General features: G+C 42.4%; 1 protein-coding gene across 7 annotated transcripts in view; it reads right to left on the reverse strand.

Annotated features, from left to right (window-relative positions):
• LOC115094262 (protein AF-10-like) overlaps positions 1-22,622 on the reverse strand; it is a 132,042-nt gene that overhangs the window by 37,831 nt on the left and 71,589 nt on the right. For all 7 annotated transcript variants that reach the window (XM_029607127.1, XM_029607125.1, XM_029607126.1 and 4 more), the window contains one exon: positions 17,712-17,908. In XM_029607127.1, coding sequence (XP_029462987.1) covers positions 17,712-17,908 — 197 coding nt within the window. The remainder of the gene's footprint in view (positions 1-17,711; positions 17,909-22,622) is intronic.

A 22,622-nucleotide genomic window follows, 5' to 3' on the forward strand; every position in this document is an offset into this window, starting at 1 on the left:
TTTGGGGTAGTAACTGCCGTAACAAGCCAGCTACTCCCCTCTGTGAGTGCAATCCTTTTTTCACATTTCCTCTTGCTGTTGAAGCTTAGAGCGATGTTGGAGTCACAGTAAGCATGTGTATGTTTATTGAATAAGGGTATTATGTCCAGGCAGTAGCCATCATTCTGGCGAGTCACCCACTCTTCCTTCAGCCCTTGGGAGGCCTTGCAACCCTTTTTTGCACCTCCAACCACCACAAACAAATGATCCAAATGCCAAAAACCTTTGGTGACCTTTAAATAATGCAACACCACCCAACGAACATCCAAGAAATGGAGCTCCTTGGGCTCCAGCGACTCGGCTTTCCAATTTGGGAAAGCAGGAAGCTCTACTGACTGTTTCAAATGAAAGGGGGAAGCCACCTTAGGTAGGAATGAGGGAACCGTGCGCAACGACACCCCCTCATCCGTGATTCTCAGAAAGGGTTCCCTACAGGACAAAGCCTGCCGCTCTGAAACCCTTTAAGCTGAACAAATCATCACCAGAAACGCCACCTTTCAATGATGGCTTCCTCAATGACTCAAAAAGAGGCCCACAAAGCGCCCATAAGACTAAGCTCAAATGCCAAGCCGGACACAACCTACACACCAGCAGTCACCCCCCCTTCAGAAACCTCACCACGGGGCAAGGTGGCCGCCCCGTGGTGAGACGAACGGTTGAAAGGATCGCTCCCTGTGTTACCTGGAAAACTTATTTCTTTCTTAAATTATGCCGCATACTAAATGGAAAGCTAGGGTAAGGGAAGCAACGTCTTCTCCCTTACTCAAATTCAAGGATAGAGTCATTTTTCGGCGTTCCAGCAAACTCAACGCTGGTGGAGGAGGCCGCTGCAGATGTCGGCGCAGAGAGGGCGTCGACTATGCTAGCTGTTGATATCACATTAAGTCCCGGTGCACCGAAAACTCCCTCTCCCCCCATGATTGTGACTGAGGTAGGACGACGTACTGGGTCTACAGAAACAAGGGAAGGCTGAACAGACGCTTGGGTTTTCCAGTGAACCCATAAAGGTCGATACAGCAGGAGCAGGAAACCAGCTAAAGTTCAGGCCAGTAAGAGATTTTCTTCTGGAGATTCTGCCACCAGTATGGAAGAAGAAAAATTTGGGGGTGGAGATAGGGAACCTGGCAGCAAAGGGAGACGAGATGACTAAGAAGCAGTTGGAAGTTTTTCCCCTAATAGTGAAACCAACGGTAATTACCTTAGATTCTTTGTGGAGCACTTTGAAGCAATTTTAAATTTAACTAAGATTACCTTGGAATCTAATCTGCAATTTCAGAACATTGAGACTAAAATTACTTTACAAGATACAAAAATGGAACAATTAAAGGCAAGAATTGATAAAGTTGAGTTGGCACAGCATGAAATATTAAGAGTAGAGTGTGAATATTAAGAAAATAGAGAATATTGAGTAGCTTGGAAAATATTCAAATCTTCGAGTTCTTAATTTCCCGTTTGTGGAAATCATATCCCCTTATGATATGTTCAACAAATATCTCATGCATGTTTTAAAATTAGCTTTTGAGATGTTACCAGTGCTTAATAGAATATATTATCTTCCTACAAGAGAAGAAAAATTGAATGGAGATCAGAAATTACCTTGAACTTAACTCAAGTTCTGGAAATGTCATTAGATTTAAAAATTTCAAAAAGAAGGACATTATTTGTGTCTTTTACTCTTCCATCGGATCGAGACTTAGTGTTTCGAATATTTATGCGAATTAGATTAAAAGAATTTCATGGTGGAAAAATTTGGATATATCTAGATCTTTCGAGGATCACACAAGAAAGAAGAAAAAAAGTTTCTTACTATGAGACCTGAGGTAGTAACCAGATGGGGCAAGTTTACCTTAAAATATCCTTGTAAATGTTTAGTGAATTATTTGAACAACAATTATGTTTTCTTTGAACCATTACAAATGCGTAAATTCTTGAACGCTCATACCCAAGAGGTTTCTGACCAGGTTTTGGTAGTAGGATAAGTTTGATTGCTGGGTCTCAACATTGTGCGCTTTATAAAATAAAATGTTTTTCTTTACTTATAAACCGCTAAATTTCAACCCCCCCTTAATTTCTTATAAATATACAGATAAAAGATAATTATTCTTAAAAATTGTATTGCAGTTGTAATAAGTTTTGTTATAAATTTTGAAAATGATAAATTAAAAAATGTAAAAAAAAAAAAAGAAACCTCACCACATCTGGATATGAAGTCAACAACCTCCCCCAGAGCTTACCTCTGAGACACCCCAAGGCTGCACCGGAAACCGCAGGGAATTGTAAGCTAAGCCCTTGGAAAGGCCATGTTGCAAGAAAGCCAAAACCTGCGGAACATCTATCCACAACGAGTCAAGGCCTTCTCCACACACCAGATGTCAAACACTCTCCAGGAGGAAGTGACATCATCGGTGGAGATGGCAGCTTAAACTAAGAGCTCCCACTCCCAAAACAACTATCTACCTCCAACGAAGCTGATCTTGCACCGGCCCTTGGACTCTGACACTTCCAGGTTAAAGCACCTTTTAAGCTTTTAACCCGTACGCTCTATGATAACACTTTATATTTATTTCCTGCCTTATCTTCTTTCCAGCTTGTTGCAAGCTTCCAAGTTCTCTTTCCCTGTTGATTGTAACTTTGACTTATTCCTACCTATTGTTATCTATCGTTTACTTGAATTGTTACTCCAGTTATACCCTTGTTAAATGTAAACCGATCCGATATGGTTATTTACTATGAAGGTCGGTATAAAAAAACTGTTAAATAAATATTCCAGCAGGACTTACACGTAGAAATCGGCGCTATGTCCTCTAAGCGCAAAAATATCGACTTTCACCTATTTTCATATTGCAAGGAGGGAGAAGCTGAAATCAAGGCCCCGACGATCAAACATGCACCACACAAGATGGCAGATCTACGAAACCACCTGAAGAGGAAACAGCCAATTCGGACCCGGAGGCACCTATCTCCTCGGACGTGCCTACCAGAGTGGAGTTTTGAGAATGGTTTGCAAGCTTGAGAAAAGATATAAAAACGTACCACCAAGAAATGCTTGAGCACATGGATGAGATGCGGGAAGAAATGAAGTCTCTGGGCCATCAAGTGGACAACACTGACACACGTTTGGACTGCCAGATTGAAACTACAAAAACCCTCAATACAACGTGCACCGATCTCCAAACCAACAAGATCTTTAAAGCTAAGCTTGCTGATTTAGAAAATAGAACCCGGAGAAGCAGTTTATGCTTTTGGGGGTTCAAAGAGCCTGAGGGAAATGAGGATTATAGAACGCTAATCACCCGATTTTGTCGCTTCCTCCTCACACTGTCAAATACAGAAGAAACACCAGCTTTACCTGACATAAAACTCGACAGAGCCCATAGAGCCCTGCGTGCTCCTATTCCCAACCGAAGCAGAGATATCACTGTCTGCTTCCACAACTACAGCGTGAAAGAAATGGTGGCACAAGCTCAAGGAATCAAGAAATCTGGCAATGGAAGGCCAAGAAATCTCTGTCTTCACAGATCTCTCTCAGATCACCCTGCAAAACTCTAGGGAGATCACCACTTTTCTAAGGATAGAAAACACCCGTTATAGATAGCTGCATCCATTCCTGATCTCCTTCTTGATAGATGGAATCACATACAAACTACAAGCCCCCGAGGAAGCACTACCAATCTTAACATCCAAAGGCTTCACCAGTACTTGGGCAGCACCCAAGACTGCGAAACCGGCCAACTTAAGAAATGCACCCCCAGCTTGGCAGAGAATGGGGAAGCACAACAGCAGGCTACGCAGGCACTCAAGAAGTTCAGTATCCAGCCAAGGAACAACCTGACACCAGACACCTGGACCCTGTAACTTCACTAGGTACCTACAGGTACCCCACTAAACAAAGGGCATTAATATGTGAGACTTTTAATTACATTTGGCGATCCAGTTACTAATCATTATATCTTGTATTTAAAAAGGTAGATATATGATTATCACCATCATAGGGGAGAAATCAGGACATTGCTCCGCTGATGTCTGCAATTCCTCCATGGCAGGGCATGGTAACGGCCCGCGCAGAGGTTATTGCAGAACAGACTCAGGCTGGGGGGGGGGGGGGTTTATGCTGCCGTAATGTTTATTTTCCTATAGAATTTGCAACCGCTAAAGTGTGTATAACCATATTATGGTTTACCCTAACTTTTCCCCGTCTACAACCCACTATCGGGTCATACCTAGGTTTACTCCCCAATAGAAGGCAAGCTCATGTGATAACAGCATTATTTTTACTGGATGAGAAATGTGGTAGATTCGCTCCATTTGCCAAGAACAAAAACTTGACCAGATGACGTAATTCCATTTACTCTCCATTAATGCTAAGGGGTTTAACGCCCCACAAAAGAGGAAGCTGTTCCATGAACTTGAATTCAGTAAAGCTGACATTATATTCATCCAGGAAACACAACTTTCCCATTGCGAGAACATCTGCTCCAATCCCCTAGTTTTCCCTACCAATTCTTTACACCCTGTAGTCTCACCGCCAAGTATACAGGGGTGTGCATACTACTATCCAAAGATTTTATCTGTGAATGTACCCTGTGTATACACACTGGTATACAATTCCCACAAGGAAGGTACCTGCTTCTATGGTTATTGATTAATGGCCAAATCTATACACTAGTAAAGGTCTATGCCCCTAACAAAGATCATTCTTCAAAGTAACATCATCTTATACCATCAATGTTTGCTGTAGCCCATTAGTAAGCTAGATAATGAGACCTCATATATACTATGGCAGGGTACTAGTGGGTTAGTCCCTGAATGCCAATAGTTCAATAATGCGGTGATAAATTCTGCATACACCGTCACAAAATTATAATCATAGGTCTCACAGAACGATCAGAGTACCGGCAACGTGTTGTCAGTTACTGGAAATTATAGACAGTAGAAAGGATAAACACTTATCGTAGCTTATGTGTGGTTGCAGTCAGGGACTGGCGTATTGGCCCGACACGGCTCGTGTTTCTGGGGAACCTTCTTCAGGGGCCGCAGTGTGCCAGTGCTGCAATACAATGAGGCAAAGTTAACTCATCTCATGTTCAAGACAATCGCAGTATATGCTGTTAGATGCCATAAACTTACTATTTTCCAGACTGCCCGCTTTTTCTGCTACTGGAAAATAGTAAGTCTGGAAAATAGTAAGTCTGGAAAATAGTAAGTCTGGAAAATAGTAAGTTTATGGCATCTAACAGCATATACTGCGATTGTCTTGAACATGAGATGAGTTAACTTTGCCTCATTGTATTGCAGCACTGGCACACTGCGGCCCCTGAAGAAGGTTCCCCAGAAACACGAGCCGTGTCGGGCCAATACGCCAGTCCCTGACTGCAACCACACATAAGCTACGATAAGTGTTTATCCTTTCTACTGTCTATAATTTCCAGTAACTGACAACACGTTGCCGGTACTCTGATCGTTCTGTGAGACCTATGATTATAATTTTGTGACGGTGTATGCAGAATTTATCACCGCATTATTGAACTATTGGCATTCAGGGACTAACCCACTAGTACCCTGCCATAGTATATATGAGGTCTCATTATCTAGCTTACTAATGGGCTACAGCAAACATTGATGGTATAAGATGATGTTACTTTGAAGAATTGTCATAGATTGCATCATATATTCAACATTCCTTATTTATATTAGTGTAAAGTATTACCTAACAAAGATCAGGCAACCTTCTTCCAAAAACTACACCAACACTCCTCACGCACAGCTCTGGATTTTTAATAATGAGCGATGATCTCAATTTAGTCCTCGCAAGTAGCCTCGCTACATCTAAAGGCACCACTTACTTGGATAAAACTCAGACAGCAACTTTAAGATATCTCATGGAAGATTTCCAATTAATAGATATATGGCACTCCCGATATCCAAAGGCACGCTCTTGTACCTACTATACAGTAGCACACAACTCATACTCAAGAATAGATTACCTGCTAACAAATAAATCCTTGACTCACAACATAAAGGCGGGGGTGGGAATTATTTCATGGTCTGACCATGCCCCAATATCCTTAGAAATACACTTCGGCCAGTATGATAAAGGGAAAAGATTCTGGCGCCTTAATGACTCACTCCTACAGGACTCAACCTATGCCAAAGCCACTACCCTCCACCATTCAGGAGTTCTTCCTTAATAATGAGAGCTCAGTTTCCTCCCCAATTATAATTTGGGACCGTTTCAAAGCTTTCATTAGGGAGATGTTTATTTCTCATACCTCTTTCCTGAAAAAACAGGAAGAGGAAGTTAAATCTAAACTCCACTAGGAAATACAATACCTTACCAGACAACACTCCACACACAGGACCAAAAAAAGCCTAGAACAGCTCAATAAAGCTAGAACGTAAGAACATAACATGTTATACTGGGTCAGACCAAGGGTCCATCAAGCCCAGCATCCTGTTTCCAACAGTGGCCAATCCAGGCCATAAGAACCTGGCAAGTACCCAAAAACTAAGTCTATTCCATGTTACCATTACTAGTAATAGCAGTGGTTATTATCTAAGTCAACTTAATTATTTATTTATTTATTTCGGATTTTTATATACCGACATTCTCAATACAAGTATCGAATCAGGTCGGTTTACATATAACAAAACTTTCGCACAAAAGGCGTTACATGGAACAGCGTTTCTTAACATATAACGTATAACATATAGCATATAACCTATGACAGATATTAATAATAAATTAAATATTACATAGATAATAATAATAGTAACTCGTCAACAGGACGTAGGTAAATGTTCGGCATGTTTATAGCGAGAATAAATATCTAGAAAAAAATTAAAGGGTAGACTAAATTGTGATATGAGGGTACATAGACCATGTTGATGTGCAAAATATGCGAGAAATGCATGAGTTAAGGAAGACTGATGAATCAGAGAAGAAGTCTTAAACAGGTGAGAAGTTCAGATCTGACGTGGTTGGGTCTTGAAGGGGGTATAGGTGAAACTAGGATCTGGTGTTTGGGCTATTTTTCTTTTTGGCCGGTGTCTAAGTAAACTTGTGATTCTGTATATGTTTGCCTGAAGCGCCACGTTTTTAGATTTTTCTTAAAAGTTAGATGGCAGGTCTCTTGGCGTAGATCTGGCGGTAGTGAGTTCCAGAGTGTGGGTCCGGCTGTTGAGAGTGCTCGTTTTGTTAATGTGGTTTTGATTGGGGGAGCATATAAGGAACCTTTGTAGTTGTGCCTGATGGGTCTTTGAGATGTGTGGAGGCGGAGATGCAAATTTAGATTCAGGTGGACGATGCCCATTATTATCCTTGTGGATCATTGATAGTGTCTTGTAGGTGATTCTAGCTTTTATAGGAAGCCAGTGTAGGCTGTGAAGAATAGGTGTTATGTGGGCTCTTTTATTAGTGTTGGTGAGTAGCCTTGCTGCTGCATTCTGCACCATCTGTAATGGTCTGGTGGATAAAGCTGGGAGACCTAGCAGTAGTGAGTTGCAGTAGTCCAGCTTAGACAGAAGTAAAGACTGGACTACTAGCCGGAAGTCACTGAAGTGAAGAAGAGGTTTGAGATTTTTCAGCACTTGGAGTTTGAAATAGCATTCTTTAGTTGTGTTGGTTATGAAGGATTTTAGGTTAAATTTGTTGTCGAGACGCACCCCCAGGTCTCTGACTGAGGTGGATAGGTTAGTGTTTGGATATGAGAATTGAGTTACGCTTTGAAAGTTGGTAGGGGTGTGATTTTCGTCTGGTGAGATGATGAGGATTTCTGTCTTGTTTGGATTAAGTATGAGGTTCAAGCTGGATAGGAGAGAGTTGATGGTTTGTAAGCAGATATTCCAATGCGCCCAAGTTTTTTGTAGTGATTCTGTGATGGGCATGAGAATCTGAATGTCATCAGCGAAAATATGTTTTAGCTTGAGGTTAGAGAGTAAGTGGCAGAGTGGAAGCAAGTAAATATTAAATAGCGTAGGAGAGAGAGATGATCCTTGTGGTACTCCTCGAGTTGATTTGATAGGATGCGATTCTTCATTGTTGATTTTTACTTTGTAGAATCTGTTCTCCAGGAACGATTGGAACCAGCTATGTGCTTCTCCTTGAATTCCTATGTCGGATAGCCGCTCGAGTAGTATGGTATTGGTTGACTGTGTCAAATGTGGCGGATAGGTCAAGAAGAGCGAGGAGGTAGGGTTGTTTTTTTTCGAGATTAAGAAGTATGGTGTCAGATAACGATGTTAGGAGTGCTTCCGTGTTTTGAGATTTCCTGAAGCCGAATTGGAAAGGGGAGAGAATGTTGTTATCCTCCAGGTATTCCGACAGTTGTTTGTTGACGAATCTTTCCATCACTCTTGAGATAAGGGGAAGGTTTGCGATAGGGCGGAAATTTGCAGGGTCATCCGTTGAAAGGTTTGGTTTTTTTAGTAACGGTTTCAAAACTGCTATTTTGAGTTGTTCTGGGACCTTTCCTTGTATTAAGGAGCAGTTGATGATGTCTGATATGGGTTTAGAAATGGTGTTAGGGGTCGCTAGGAGAAGATTGGAGGGTATGGTATCCAGAGGATGGGAAGATGGTTTGAGCTTCTTGAGAATAAGTTCGATTTCCAACGATGAAGGAGTTTCGAACGATGATAGGCTGTATTCTTTGTTATATGGTGAGGTTGTCGGCTGTAGTACTGTTGTTTGTTGAGTAAGGATAGGCTTGAGGAGGTTGGTGATCTTTTTGTCAAAGTAGATTGCTAGTTCCTCAGCTTTGTTGGCTGCTAGTTCATCTGGAATGCTAGGTGGAGTGGGTTTTGTTAGGGAAGATACAAATGAGAATAGAGCCTTTGGGTCCAGTGCAAAGTTGTGAATTTTTTTTGCAAAGAAGTTTTTTTTGGCTTTTAGGATGGCTAATCTGTATGTGTTGAGATGGGATTTATAATTTAGCGTTGTGATGGTGGAAGGAGATTTGCACCAGCTGTTATTAATTAATTAATAGCTTATTAATTAATTAATAGATAATTAATAGCTGTTATTAATTAATTAATTAATTAATAGCAGGTAATGGACTTCTCCTCCAAGAATTTATCCAATCCTTTTTTTTTTTTTTAAAACACAGCTATACTAACTGTACTAACCATGTCTTCTGGCAACAAATTCCAGAGTTTAATTGTGTGTTGAGTGAAAAAGAACTTTCTCCGATTAGTTTTAAATGTGCCACATGCTAGCTTCATGGAGTGCACCCTAGTCTTTCTATTATCCGAAAGAGTAAATAACCAATTCACATCTACCCGTTCTAGACCTCTCATGATTTTAAACACCTCTATCATATCCCACCTCAGCCATCTCTTCTCCAAGCTGAAAGTCCTAACCTCTTTAGTCTTTCCTCATAGGGGAGCTGTTCCATTCCCTTTATCATTTTGGTCGCCCTTCTCTGTACCTTCTCCATCGCAATTATATCTTTTTTGAGATGCGGCGACCAGAATTGTACACAGTATTCAAGGTGCGGTCTCACCATGGAGCGATACAGAGGCATTATGACATTTTCTGTTTTATTTACTATTCCCTTTCTAATAATTCCCAACATTCTGTTTGCTTTTTTGACTGCCACAGCACACTGAACCGACGATTTCAATGTGTTATCCACTATGACGCCTAGATCTCTTTCTTGGGTAGTAGCACCTAATATGGAACTGAACATTGTATAACTATAGCATGGGTTATTTTTCCCTATATGCATCACCTTGCACTTATCCACATTAAATTTCATCTGCCATTTTGATGCCCAATTTTCCAGCCTCACAAGGTCTTCCTGCAATTTATCACAATCTGCTTGTGATTTAACTACTCTGAACAATTTTGTATCTGCAAATTTGATTACCTCACTCGTCGTATTTCTTTCCAGATCATTTATAAATATATTGAAAAGTAAGGGTCCCAATACAGATCCCTGAGGCACTCCACTGCCCATTTTCTTCCACTGAGAAAATTATCCATTTAATCCTACTCTCTGTTTCCTGTGTTTTAGCCAGTTTGTAATCCACAACAGGACATCGCCACCTATCCTATGACTTTTTACTTTTCCTAGAAGCCTCTCATGAGGAACTTTGTCAAATGCCTTCTGAAAATCCAAGGATCTACGGCACTTGGAAACTGAACATTTAACTTTTCAAATGGAACTGGCTAAACAAAAATACTTCAAAAGAAGGGGAAAAAGCTGGAAAGATACTAGCAAATAAATTGAGAAATGCTACCTCCCAAAACCATATACTAAAGGTTAAAAACGAAGCAGGCCAAATGCTCACTATATACATGGATATCAGGAAACAGTTTCTTAAATTCTACCAGAACTTATATAGTTCAGATCCTACCATCTCTAAGGAAGCAATAACAAAATACCTGAACCGGGTAGCTTTAACATCCTTGACAGAGGACATGAAAGAAGCCCTAGACTCTGAAATATCTACTCTTGAAATCTTGCTGGCGATTAAGAGCCTCAAATTAGGTAAATCCCCTGGACCAGATGGCTTGACAGCCAAATTCTACAAGCAGTTCGCCCCATTTCTGGTATCACACCTACAGAAAGTATTTAAAGTTCTTACATAGTGGAGGCTCCCTACCACCAGATTCCAATGAAGCCAGTATAAATCATTGCTAAACCAGGACGGGACGGGACCATACCAACTGTGATTCTTATAGACCCATAATCACTGATAAATCTAGATATAAAATTGTTAGCGAAAATACTAGCAGACCTTCTCAACAGCTTTATCCCACAGCTCATTCACCAAGACCAAGCTGGATTTATTCCTGGCAGAAAAGCTAGTGACAATGTGCAAACAAATCCTTAATATTATTTGGGGATCCCACAAGAGACCAGACTGAAACTCTTCTACTCGCCATAGATGCCGAAAAGGCATTTGATATGGTCCACTGGCCAATTCTCTGTTAGATAAAATGGGCTTTGGTGTATTCTTCCAAAATTGGCTTAGATCTATCACAAGCCTACAGTCTGTCTCAAAATCAATGGAGGCTACTCCGATGCTTTTGAAGTACAGAGGGGAACTAGGCAAGGCTGTCCTCTTTCACCCCTTTTATTTGCCCTATTTTTGGAACCACTCGCCATTACCATCAGAAAGGATACGCTTGTATCTGGATTTCAATTTGGCATTCATTTAAATTATCCCTTTTTGCAGACGACATCTTATTCACTATCACCAAGCCACATATCTCACCGTTAGCCATCGAATCCAACTTGGACATATTTAGTTTGGTGTCTGGCTTCAAAATCAATTGGGATAAATCAGAGCTTCTTAATGTCACCTGTAATGTCACCTAGAATCCCACTTAAAATCTCAACACCCCTTCAAATGGGCCCCACATAAAAGTACTTGGGCATCCAGATAGGTAGAAACTTAAATTAACCCTATTCACTAAACTATGCTCCCTTATTCACGAAAATCGAGCAGAATATCCACAATCAAAATGAATATTTTATCTCTATCTGTTTCAAACTCTCCCTATATGGCTTCCCAACCCTAAGCTAAGAATTTGGCAAAAGAAACGTATGCGTTTTATATGGCAACATAGACCACCCAGAGTAGCTCAGTCGGTCTTATACCAATCCAAATCAAATGGGGGACTATGTGTACCTAATTTATTATGGTATTACGTAGCAGCCCAAATAAAACCGGATTATAGACTAGTATAATACCATAACAGTGAAACACTGGGTCCAATTAGAGCAGTTTTGGATAGAAGACACGCCTCTTCAAGCAACCATATGGCAGCTGCTCCACTCTTGGCACCCATGCTCTGCAATGGCACCCACCACACGACACACTTTACAAATCTGGTCTAACTGGAAACACCGACTTGTGGGTTCTACCTCATATTTCCACTTTTATAACATCCATTTTACCCACAGTATACCTGCCCAAGTCTTTAAAGTTTGGAAAAATAGAGAGCTAACTCTTATTGAACATGTATATCTCCCCTTTAGTGATCTATAATCCACATAACTTCCACATTCGGAATTTCTATCTTGCCTTCAGATTAAGCACTTTATAGTGGACACAGAAGCAAAATCAGATCTAGGACATGCTAAATCCCTTTTTGAAGGTTATTGTTCCAGGCTGATCATATAAGAGGCATAATCTTTAAGATTTATATACTATTGACTGGTAACCCAAGGGACAATCAGTCCACATAAGAGCTTGGGAGCAGGATTTAAGAAAGTCACCCTCAACTGAGGAGTGGCCAACTATTTTTCAATCAATTAAAGCATCCTCAATATCCTCCTTGTTGGTAGAAAACAGCTATAAGCTGTTGTTCAGATGGTACTACACTCCAGAAAGACTCCATAAGATTTCACCCCCAAATGAGAGACTTGTGTTGGTGGCATTGCTCCTCTTCAGGATCATTTCTTCATATGTGGTGAGATTACCCGAACATACAGTGCTTATGGCAGCAGGCGTCTACCATAATACATAAAATTTTGAAAAGCACAATCAATCTGCCAAAGGAAACAGCTTTTCTGAACTTTCCAGCTCCAGATGTAAATTCAACCACCCAACATCTGATTCAACAAATATGCATCGCAACACGAATGGAGATTGCATCAAAGTGGAAGCAGAGATATACCCCCAACAAGCCAAGATGTGGTGTCCCGCCTAGATAGAGTTTGCACCATGAATAGACTCACGGTGGACAAGAACCACAAAGTTGACAGATTCTCTTCAATTTGAGACCCTTACTTGGCCTGGAGACACTCCGCTCCAATCTAAAGACATATGACCTAAGAGAACTTCAGATCATAGGGTCTTCGGGGTTTTCCTCAATTATACAGACCACCTAGGGAACACTACTTGTTGATCACTTAGTGGTGAACCTATTGTAACAGTCTGTTTTTCTTGCTATCCTTTTCTGTTACTGGCAGAGGCAGGGAGGGAAGGGGGTGGGCAGGGGCATTGGGAATAAATAAAATTGTATGTGTTGTCAATCTCTGTTTTGTGACAACTTAAAATGTTTATGTTACCCTGAACAACAATAAAAATTGTAAAATTTGAACAAAAAAAAAAAAAGAACTCTCCACACCCAGGCATACACCATAGATGTGACCGGCCTCCTAGCTTTAAGCAAAGTGGAAATCACTGGTTCCAAGTAACCCTTCAATCACAAACGTTTCCTCTCAAAAGCCAAGCTGTGAGACAAAAGTGATCCGCGAAAATAGGACCCTGCCTTAACAATCCCTGCACACTAGCCAATCTCAGGGGTCTGTCCACCTCGAGATGTACCAGAACTGCAAACCATGGATGACGTGGCCACTCTGGAGTGACCATTTCCACCTGGCCCAGATGTCTCTCAATGCATCTTAGCACCTGACCTATTAGTCACAGAGGAAACACATACAGTAGAATCCCTGTGGGCCAAGAAAGAACCAGCCCTCAGCTCCAACTTCTAGCCTGTGGCTAAAGAACCTTACTGCCTTGCTTCTGGATATCATCAGATCTAGATTTGAAGTGCCCCAACGTGAGTGCATAAGGCCAAAGGCTTCCAATCTCCCAGGTCCAACTGTTGTCAGATGAGAGTCTACCTGCACATTGACCACTCCCAACAAATGAGAAGCAGCTATCCCCTTCAAATGTAGCTCCTCCTGAGCAACTGAGCGACTCTTCGTTCCTCCCTGCTGATTAATATATATGCCACTGTCTGAAAACACTAACCATCTGACCTTGGATTAGTGGAAGGAATGCCACCAATGCCCTGAGCACCGCCTTTGTTTCCAAACGACTGATAGACCAGGATGCTTCCACTGGTGACCACAGACCTTGCACTGACTGTCCCCGGCAGCCACTCCACAACCCTTGAGGCTAGCATCAGTGGTCACCACCACACAGTTTGGCACCTCCAGATCTACTCCCTTTCCCTTGGCCGACATAGCCATCATGACAGACTGGAATTGGAGGCTCTCTGTAGCGGCAATGGTCGATGAAATTCCACTGCAATAGCAGCGCGCCCTGCAGAGGGCACATGTGGGTAAAGGCCCATGGCATCAAATCCAAGATAGACACCATCGATTCCAGAACCTTAAGATAATCCCAAGCCCTAGGGACTGACATCTGCAGCATCCATCCTACCTAAGCTTGCAACTTCTGAATTATCTCAGAGGTGAGAAAAACATTTCCAGTACAGGTATCGAATCTCGTTCCCAGATACTCCAGTGTCTGGGTAGGGCACAACTAATTTTTTGCCCAATTGACCACCCAGCCCAAGGATTTCAACAACTTCAGTACCCTTCAAACCGACTGTCGACATTCTTCCTCAGATTTTCCTCGAATCATCCAGTCCAGATAAGAATGAACCAGAATCCCCTCCCTGTGGAGAGCCTCTGCCTCCACCACCACCATCAGCTTCATGAATGTGTGTGGTGCAGTCGCTAGACTGAATGGGAGAGCCCAGAATTGTAAATGTTGACCCAGGACCACAAAAAAAACAAAACGTAGGAATCTTTGATGCTCTGCCTTGATGGGAGTGTGCAGATAGGCTTCTGTCAAGTCCAGATACGCCAGAAATTCCCCTTGACAAACAGCTGCTATAACCATCCACAACATTTCCAAACAGAAACAGGTAATGCGCAGAAATACATTCACTTTCTGCAGATCAAGGATGGGGCAAAAGGATCCTTTCTTTTTTGGAATGACAAAGTAAATTGGATTATCTTCTGCAACCGCGTTCCATTGTTGGCACCAGAACTATCACACCTAGCACCTGAAGGCGCCATGGAGTATCCTAAATCGCTTGTTGCCTTCCTCGAGCCCCGCAGTGAGATATCATGAATGCCTCCCTGATGGGGCGAGAAAATTCTAACGCGTAGCATCCTTTATTACCTGTAGGACCCATTGATCCAAGGTAATTCTGGTCCACTCCTCGTAAAACAGCGATAGACTGCTCTAAATCGCCACTGAGAGTGGACCCGGCATTGAGAAGTCTTACCACCACTGGCCCTCTGGACTGAGCTCCCTCTGGGAGTTCTACGGGCACCTCCAAAGGATTGTTGCCGTCCGGATCCCTGTTTCCATCCATCCCACAACTGAGAACAAGGTGGGAAAGTCTTCCAGACAATTTTCTTGTCCTCCGGCAGCTTATGCCCCTTCAACTCTCCCAGAACCTTAATCAATTGTTCCAGGTCCTCCCCAAACAACAATTTTCTCTTAAAGGTAGATTACATCCAATCAATGTTGGCGAAAGTGTAGTCAAGAGGGAACATTCCATCATGTATGGCGGACGTGTCCAAAGATTATTCCCTTCTGGAGGTGAATAGCAACAGTGCTTTCAGAGTTGACAGAATTGAGCATCCCCTTTGTATTGGAGATATTCCTTCTATCTAAATACTCAGAAGAGTGGCCCAGAGATCTGATAGCTTTAAATCAAACATATATTTATGGGGGGCACATCAAGAACTGGTGGCCTGTTGGAAATGTGATCGCCTCCCCAAAAGGAGTCATAATTTTGACACTTGTGGCAGGTTCACTCACTATTGGTCATATTTTACTGCTGTACAGAAGGATACAGTTGCTTACCACGTTCGGATATGGGAACCTTTTTTGAGATGGTATAAACTATAAGAAAATACTGTAGCAGTACGAGCTATGCCAAGAATGGTACAGATCTTGATTTAAAAGGACTTTATTCCTTTACATCATTGTGGTTTATACACGATACAAGTCATGCTATTTATGTTGCCATTTATGTCTTCAAGGTCTTTAATTCTCTCACACCTTAGGTTGGACTCTAAATGGAAAATATTTGGAAAACGATTGAACATCGGATCCACCCCTTCATTATCTGACTCCTCCTGGACCAATTTAATACCCAGCTCCTTTAAGACATGAGGAATAAGCGGCCTCAACTCCTCCTTGTGGAACAGCCACACCACAAGCGGGTCATCCCCCTCAGCTACCGGAACCTCCTCCGGATCCGCGATGTCCTTATCCACTCCCTGGTCGATATTTGCCGTGGGATCTGCTGGGTCAACAGGATCCACCCCCAGAGCGCCCCCAAGATAACCTTCCGGGTCATCCAGGACAGAGTCATCCAGACCACCAACCCCTCCAGGGTGGTCCAGGCCCAATCAATGCAGGTGGTCTCCTGACCCCCTGGCTGAAAAGGTCCTTGGCGTCTTTGCAGCAGGACGAGACTGCTGGTTCGCAGGCTGCTTAGAACCCCCACTCTTCTTGGCTAAAAAGGCTTTATGCATTAGCAGGACAAATTCCGTGGAAAGTCCCAAGTCATCATCTCCCCCAACTGACCCAGAGCTGGTCACCTGATCCTCCTCCCCCATCTCTTCCCCCAATGGAATCACCAGAGTAAAATGGGGGAGAGGAGAATATCTGGGCTTGAAGAGATCAGCAATCCTCCTGGCTAACACTCTTCCTGCCTGAGAGGCTCTCCAGACCCACTACAGAGTTTGGCACAGGGCCCTGAGACCATGTGGTCCTCCTACTGTCTTCAATCCCCCCAGAGGATCCCTCACCGCTAGACACACAATCAAGGGATAATGCCGCTGAATTAAGATGACCCCCAAATCAAGCTGCAGGAACAGCACGCTTTCCCACATTGGGAACCTGCAGCCAGGGTCATCTTGCCTGAATGCGGTTGGGCCTACTAAGAACCACGCGATCGCAGCACGTGGACAAGAAGGGGGACACTGCCAAGTGTAGCCTTTGGCTCCCGGAGCAGTCTGCTGCTACTCACTGCCGAAATATCGCTTCCTTCTCAGCCCAAGCCTGTCCTGAAACAGCAGGCAACGGCCCCAATTCTAATTGCTGCAATTTTTTTTTTCTTAAAGAAATCGCAGTCTCAGCACAGGAAAAGACCAAAAGGATAAACAAACAAGATACTTCCCTGCTACTTGTCATCCTTCTGGGAAGAAGCCTTTGATTTTCTAAAGGGAGCCAGGACCCTTGGCTGTCAGACCCCTGGATCTGCTGCAGGTCAAGCTACCAAGGGATCACCAACCTCTTGCTTGTCCAGCTCAACCTGAAGGATGGCCCACGAAGGAACCTAACACCTCAAGGAGCATTCCCCAGCTTCTCGCTTCTTTCCTTTCCTAATTTTTTTATTTTTTTAAACTCCAGACTGCAGGTTTACACCTCTACCATCTGATGGAGACAGAAATACTGAGGGACTGCAAGTGGCATGTTCTGTTATGTAGCAGTGCCTCAAACGTCTTTGGTTCTCTGCCTCTGCCACTGATCTGGTATACGAAAAGGAACTCCTTTTAAAATTACCTCCTGAGTATCACATTTGTCTTTTCAGTTTCCACCCATTTATGCATCTATTTATTAATTAAATAACTGGTCAAACCAGATTACAACAAAGGCTTTGCTTTCTAGTAGATTCTGTAGGTACAAGGAGATAAAAGTGATTTGCCTTAGGTCCCAAGGAGTCAGTAACAGAGGAGAGAGTCTTAAAGTCACATCCTAAGGCTTCTCCAGAATTCTATACCCATACTTCAGACACTAAGACACTCTTCCTATCATAACATTGTGGACTCTTCTCTTGCTTAAACCAAGCCCTCCAGCAGGAGCTAAAGGAGAATCTCTATTAGCTGATAGTAGCAGCATTGGTATCCTATGCCAAGCTTAGAGTAGAAATGAATCCTCGTGTACTGACAAAAAATACATACCAGGACCAAAATTGTCTTGCTCCAGCAGTAGCTCATGTCCTTTGCTCCATTGTCTTTCCAGTAACTGCTCTAGGCTAGAGACTTCTCCAAGCAGAGTTTCCGATGGGTGCTTCCCCGACAGCTCAAGATACATTGGTACACTGCCACCAGAGGACCTCTGGGACTGGGGTTGATCTGCTCCAATTGTCAGGTCATTTCTGTACACAAGGTCAACAAATAAAAAGTATCATCTACACTTTATTAGATTTTCGTAATACATCTGTTTTATGCTTTTAGGAGCTTTCATCAGGTCAGTGCAAAGTGAACAATGAATGACGCTTGAACATACAAGTAATCACAGGTTGCATTACAGCGGTGGTGTGGTTCATTTTCAAAGATTTTTTTTTATTTATTTTTTTAATCTTAGGTTGTTATAGTCCGCTACATCCAATTACAATTGATCAGAGAGGATTACACAATGTACATGCACAGTTAAATAGACAGTTACATCATCATAACCAAATACACAAAAAAAAATTCATATTATGTAAATAGTAGTGTATTTGGCCAGATATAGCTGAAAACTAAGTTACTTGGATAACTTAGTTTTGCTCCAGAACACCTCTTATCCAGCACTAAAGATTCAACAGTTGGAATTTAATTGGTTAACTCACTTATCTGGCTAAATGCCTTTGAATATGGACCCCTTTGTATTTAAATAAATTACATTTGGAACTTCAGCAGTCTCATTCTTTTTTCCTTTTGCTCTTTTATTGAACTCTGGAGCATTAGAACAACAGGAAGGACAGTTCCCTAATATATTAATTAGAACTGATAAAAGCTATATATAGCAGAAGATATACTTTATTCATATGAATAGACAAATAGGGGATCATGACAAAGATGGAGAACTGAGGCTGAATCACTTACCACATGTGTCATAGACTTGCATAATAATTTAATGATTCTAGGCTGTAATGGAGGAGTATCAGTTTACAAATGCTGATTTTTCTCTACCCAGTTAGACTTTTATGTACCATAGGGTACATATCTCCAGCCAATGAATTTGACGAATCACTTCATGTGAATGCAATTGTTCTCCTGCACTCCAAGTGAGATAATTCCATAATTTATCGAAAGAACAGAAAGTTATTTACAGACAAGATAATTAATAACAATCCTATAAAAACCTTGCAAACACTGCAAAACAGTCAGGACAGATTAGTCAGGGTAAGTTAATTCAGAGTGGTGGAAGAACTAACAGAACAAGACTTTTCAGCTTGGAGAAGAGACAGCTGAGGGAGGATATGATAGAGGTGTTTAAAATCATGAGAGGACTAGAATGGGTAAATGTGAATCTGTTATTTGCTCTCAGGCCAATAAAGAATGGTGCGCTCGGCAGAGCGCACCATTAGCTCCCATTTGGCCGCGCTATTTTTACCCCTTATACCGTAAGGGGTAATAGTGCGTGGAAAACACATGGCCAACCCCCCCGAATCTAATAGCGCTCATCACATGCAAATGGCAGGAGTTAATTTCAGACGGCACTGGGCAAGTGTACAGAAAAGTAGAAAAAACTGCTTGTCTGTACACCCTCCGACTTAATATTTATTTATTTTTAACTTTTATATACCGACATTCTTGCATTAAATGCAAATCATGCCGGTTTACAGTGAAACAGAAAAAGCAGGAAAAAATTCCTTAGTCAAATATCATATCATAGCGATATTAAGTCAGAGGCCCCAAAAATAGAAAATAAAAATTCTTAAAAAAAAAAAAAAAAAAAAATCTGCCCGCGACCTGTGAGTTGGGAAAATGGACACTCAATTTTGCCGACGCCCGTTTTCTGAAGACAGCAGCTTCCCTTTGTTTCAGAGGGCTGCAAATCTACGCACTGAAACTATGGATGAGGATGTCTCCAAAGTGAGAAGAATCTCTGTGCTGGTTGCTGTGTCACCACCCTGGGTCTTGGGGACTGTGGAAGTAGGGAGAGACTTCAGTTGAGCCAATTAGTATTTCTCTTCAGGACATTTGGCAAGTGATGGCACATACAGAGAACACGATGTGGACAGTGTCTCAGCTATGTGAAATTTCCTTAGGATCCTCATCTAAATTATTTGAACTCAAACAGAGGGTTGGTGGAATTGAAACACAGGTTTCTTCCTTGATAGGTCAAGTTACCATGTTACAAACTACTGGGGTTGCAAGCATTAGAGATAGTTTACTTCTACATAATAATATGTTGGAATATCTTGAGAATGTGGTCAGATCAAGAAATTTGCGGCTTTTGAATTTCCCCAAGACTAATGTAAACCTTTGTCCGGGGTTTGGATGTTCTTAACAGCCATAAAAAGTATTTATTGCTAGGGCTCTCTCAATCATCATTTTCTTCCCCTCTCTCCAGTTCCCAAGGGGTGAGTTTTTTTCTATGGGGTTTGAAGGCATTGGTATGCAACTTCCCAAATGTGTGTATTACTCTCTGATCTCAAGTGGTGAGTTGCTGAGACAGACTAGACATTGTGCTGGGTGTTCAAAATAAAGTTTACCAATTTTCTCAAATTTAAATCAATGTCCAATCAATCCAAAATTATGAGATTACAGCTGTGTTACTTACAGGTGTTTTCTCTAGGTATGTATCTTATCTCTCAATTCCCTGGGTTGGAGTTTACCACTTCTTCAACCAGTGTATAAACTGTCCCAGTAGTTCTGGGAATCCTATGGGTGAAAGGATCCCCTTAGTTACCAGAAGAAAATCCTCTTAGTCCAATATCTCCATCTCTTGAACCCTGCCTGTGTCCCGGTCCCTTTGGGATAGAGATCCTGTGGAGGGCTTCCAGATCTTGATTCTTCTTCCCACACTTCCTATTCGCTCGAGGTAACTTCTCAGAAGGAAAAAAGTCTAATGTCTAAACTCTGGAGCCCTGTTCCCAATTTCCTGCTCCCATTTGTGAGGAGGGGTGGACAAAAACCTCCACAACACTACAAAAGGGGAAAAATCCAAAATACTCTTAGTCCAAAAATCCCACGCTGGTCTTCCTTCCTCTAGGAAGTAGAAGGAAAGCTCACAGGTCTTCAGCTCTTGCTCTCTAGATTGGGACTTGTCCCTCTCCAAAAAGGTACAGGGGATTCCCCAGAATGAGAAAAAACTACCGTATTTTTCGCTCCATAAGACGCACTTTTTTTCCCCCAAAAATGGGGAGAAAATGTGGGTGCGTCTTATGGAGCGAATGTAGCAGCTCTCCCTCTCGCGCGCCGTCCCCCGCCTCCTCCCAACTCCGCCCAATCAGCATGGTGGTGTAGGCGTGTGTATTCTGCCGGCGGAACTTGAGCTCCCTGCCGGTCTGCTGTTCCCGCGGTGCAGCTTGCTGCGAGGGTCGCCGCGGCGCAGGTCAGACATCACCTGTTTGACCTGCATGGGCTACGGAGGCCCTTCCAGTTCAGACGGCTGGCATTTGACCTGCGCCGCGGCGACCCTCGCAGCAAGCTGCACCGCGGGAACAGCAGACCGGCAGGGATCTGTTTGAACTGGAGGGGACTCCGTAGCCCACGCGGTTTAAACAGGTGATGACTGACCTGCGCCACGCCGATCTTGCAGTGAGATGCACCCGGAACCGGCAGGGAGCTCGGGCTCTGCCGTCGGAGGCTCTCACTTGCAGTCCAAAGTAAGAACTTCACTCGTTGTGGTTTGGATGTATTGGAGGGTCATGGGGGTGGTATACTGCCTAGGATGGAGGACACATGACACAGACCAGCAAATATAATTACTGCCTGTGCTGATTAAGTGACTACCTGTTGAAATATTAGGAGCAATTGCTCTCCTAATCAATGTAATATAGCCCTGACTATTTATTATTGAACTCTGGAGCAGTCATGAAAGTTTAAAATAACTGGTGTGAGAGAGATGTGTATGAGGGAGAGTCTGAGTGTGTGATTGTCTGTGGGTATGTGTATAAGTGAAGAGAGCTAGTGAATGTGAAAGAGCCTATGTATGTATGTGAGGGACAGAAAACCAGTGAGTGTGAGTACCTGTGTGGATGTTCTCTGCCTTACTATAAAAAAACAAAACAAAAAAAAATCCCACGGACGGCCACCAGGGGGGAGCTCCGTACAGAGCCCATCATGGGGACAGAATTTTTTTTTTCTTAATTTCCTCCTCTAAATCCTAGGTGCGTCCTATGGTCAGGTGCGTCTTATAGTGCGAAAAATACGGTAATCCAAAATCTACTCAAAATTCCCCAAAATCTCTCTTCCCAAAAATTAGGCAGACCGTCTAAGACAGTGAGTGTACTGATATGGAATCTCTTCTAAATGGAAATAAAAACACCAAGCTGGGTTAGTGGGCACAACTCAGCAGGAAACAAGGAAGACAGCTCTTGCTTCTTCAAGAGTCAACTCAAAATGGCCATGCTCTCTATACCACTAGATCCCCCGAGGGCAGTAAGAGAAACAATCACAGACAACCTCAATAGAAGAGCTTGTGATGGAATGGGAAATCTCACTAAACTGTTTAGTCCTAATGGACAGGGATCCAGGGCCATCTAGTGGCTGACCAGGGGGTCCGCCCCAATAGGTTGCTTTCAGCTTATGAGCTTTTTAGAAAGATATGTTAAAGAAGTGCTACAGATTTCCCAGAATAAAGATTTCAGCTTGTCTAAGTGTTATTATTACATTGCAGAAATGAAATGGGACATCAGTGAAGGAGAGGAACGGATGTCCTGACTTCATTTGAAAATGCTGATCTGTCTCTTCCTACAAATTCTCAGGATAACTGATATATTTCTTATGCCCAAGATTTGGATAAAGACTTGGCTCTTAAACAATATGCTAAATATAAAATTGAGTCTTTTTGTGGTCAGAGAATACAGATATTCCCTGATAAGGCCACAGCAACCCAGTTGAGAAGGAAATTGTTCCTTCAGTTAAAACCACAAA

Source organism: Rhinatrema bivittatum, chromosome 6, assembly GCF_901001135.1.
Source record: "Rhinatrema bivittatum chromosome 6, aRhiBiv1.1, whole genome shotgun sequence".
NCBI classification, from domain to species: domain Eukaryota; kingdom Metazoa; phylum Chordata; class Amphibia; order Gymnophiona; family Rhinatrematidae; genus Rhinatrema; species Rhinatrema bivittatum.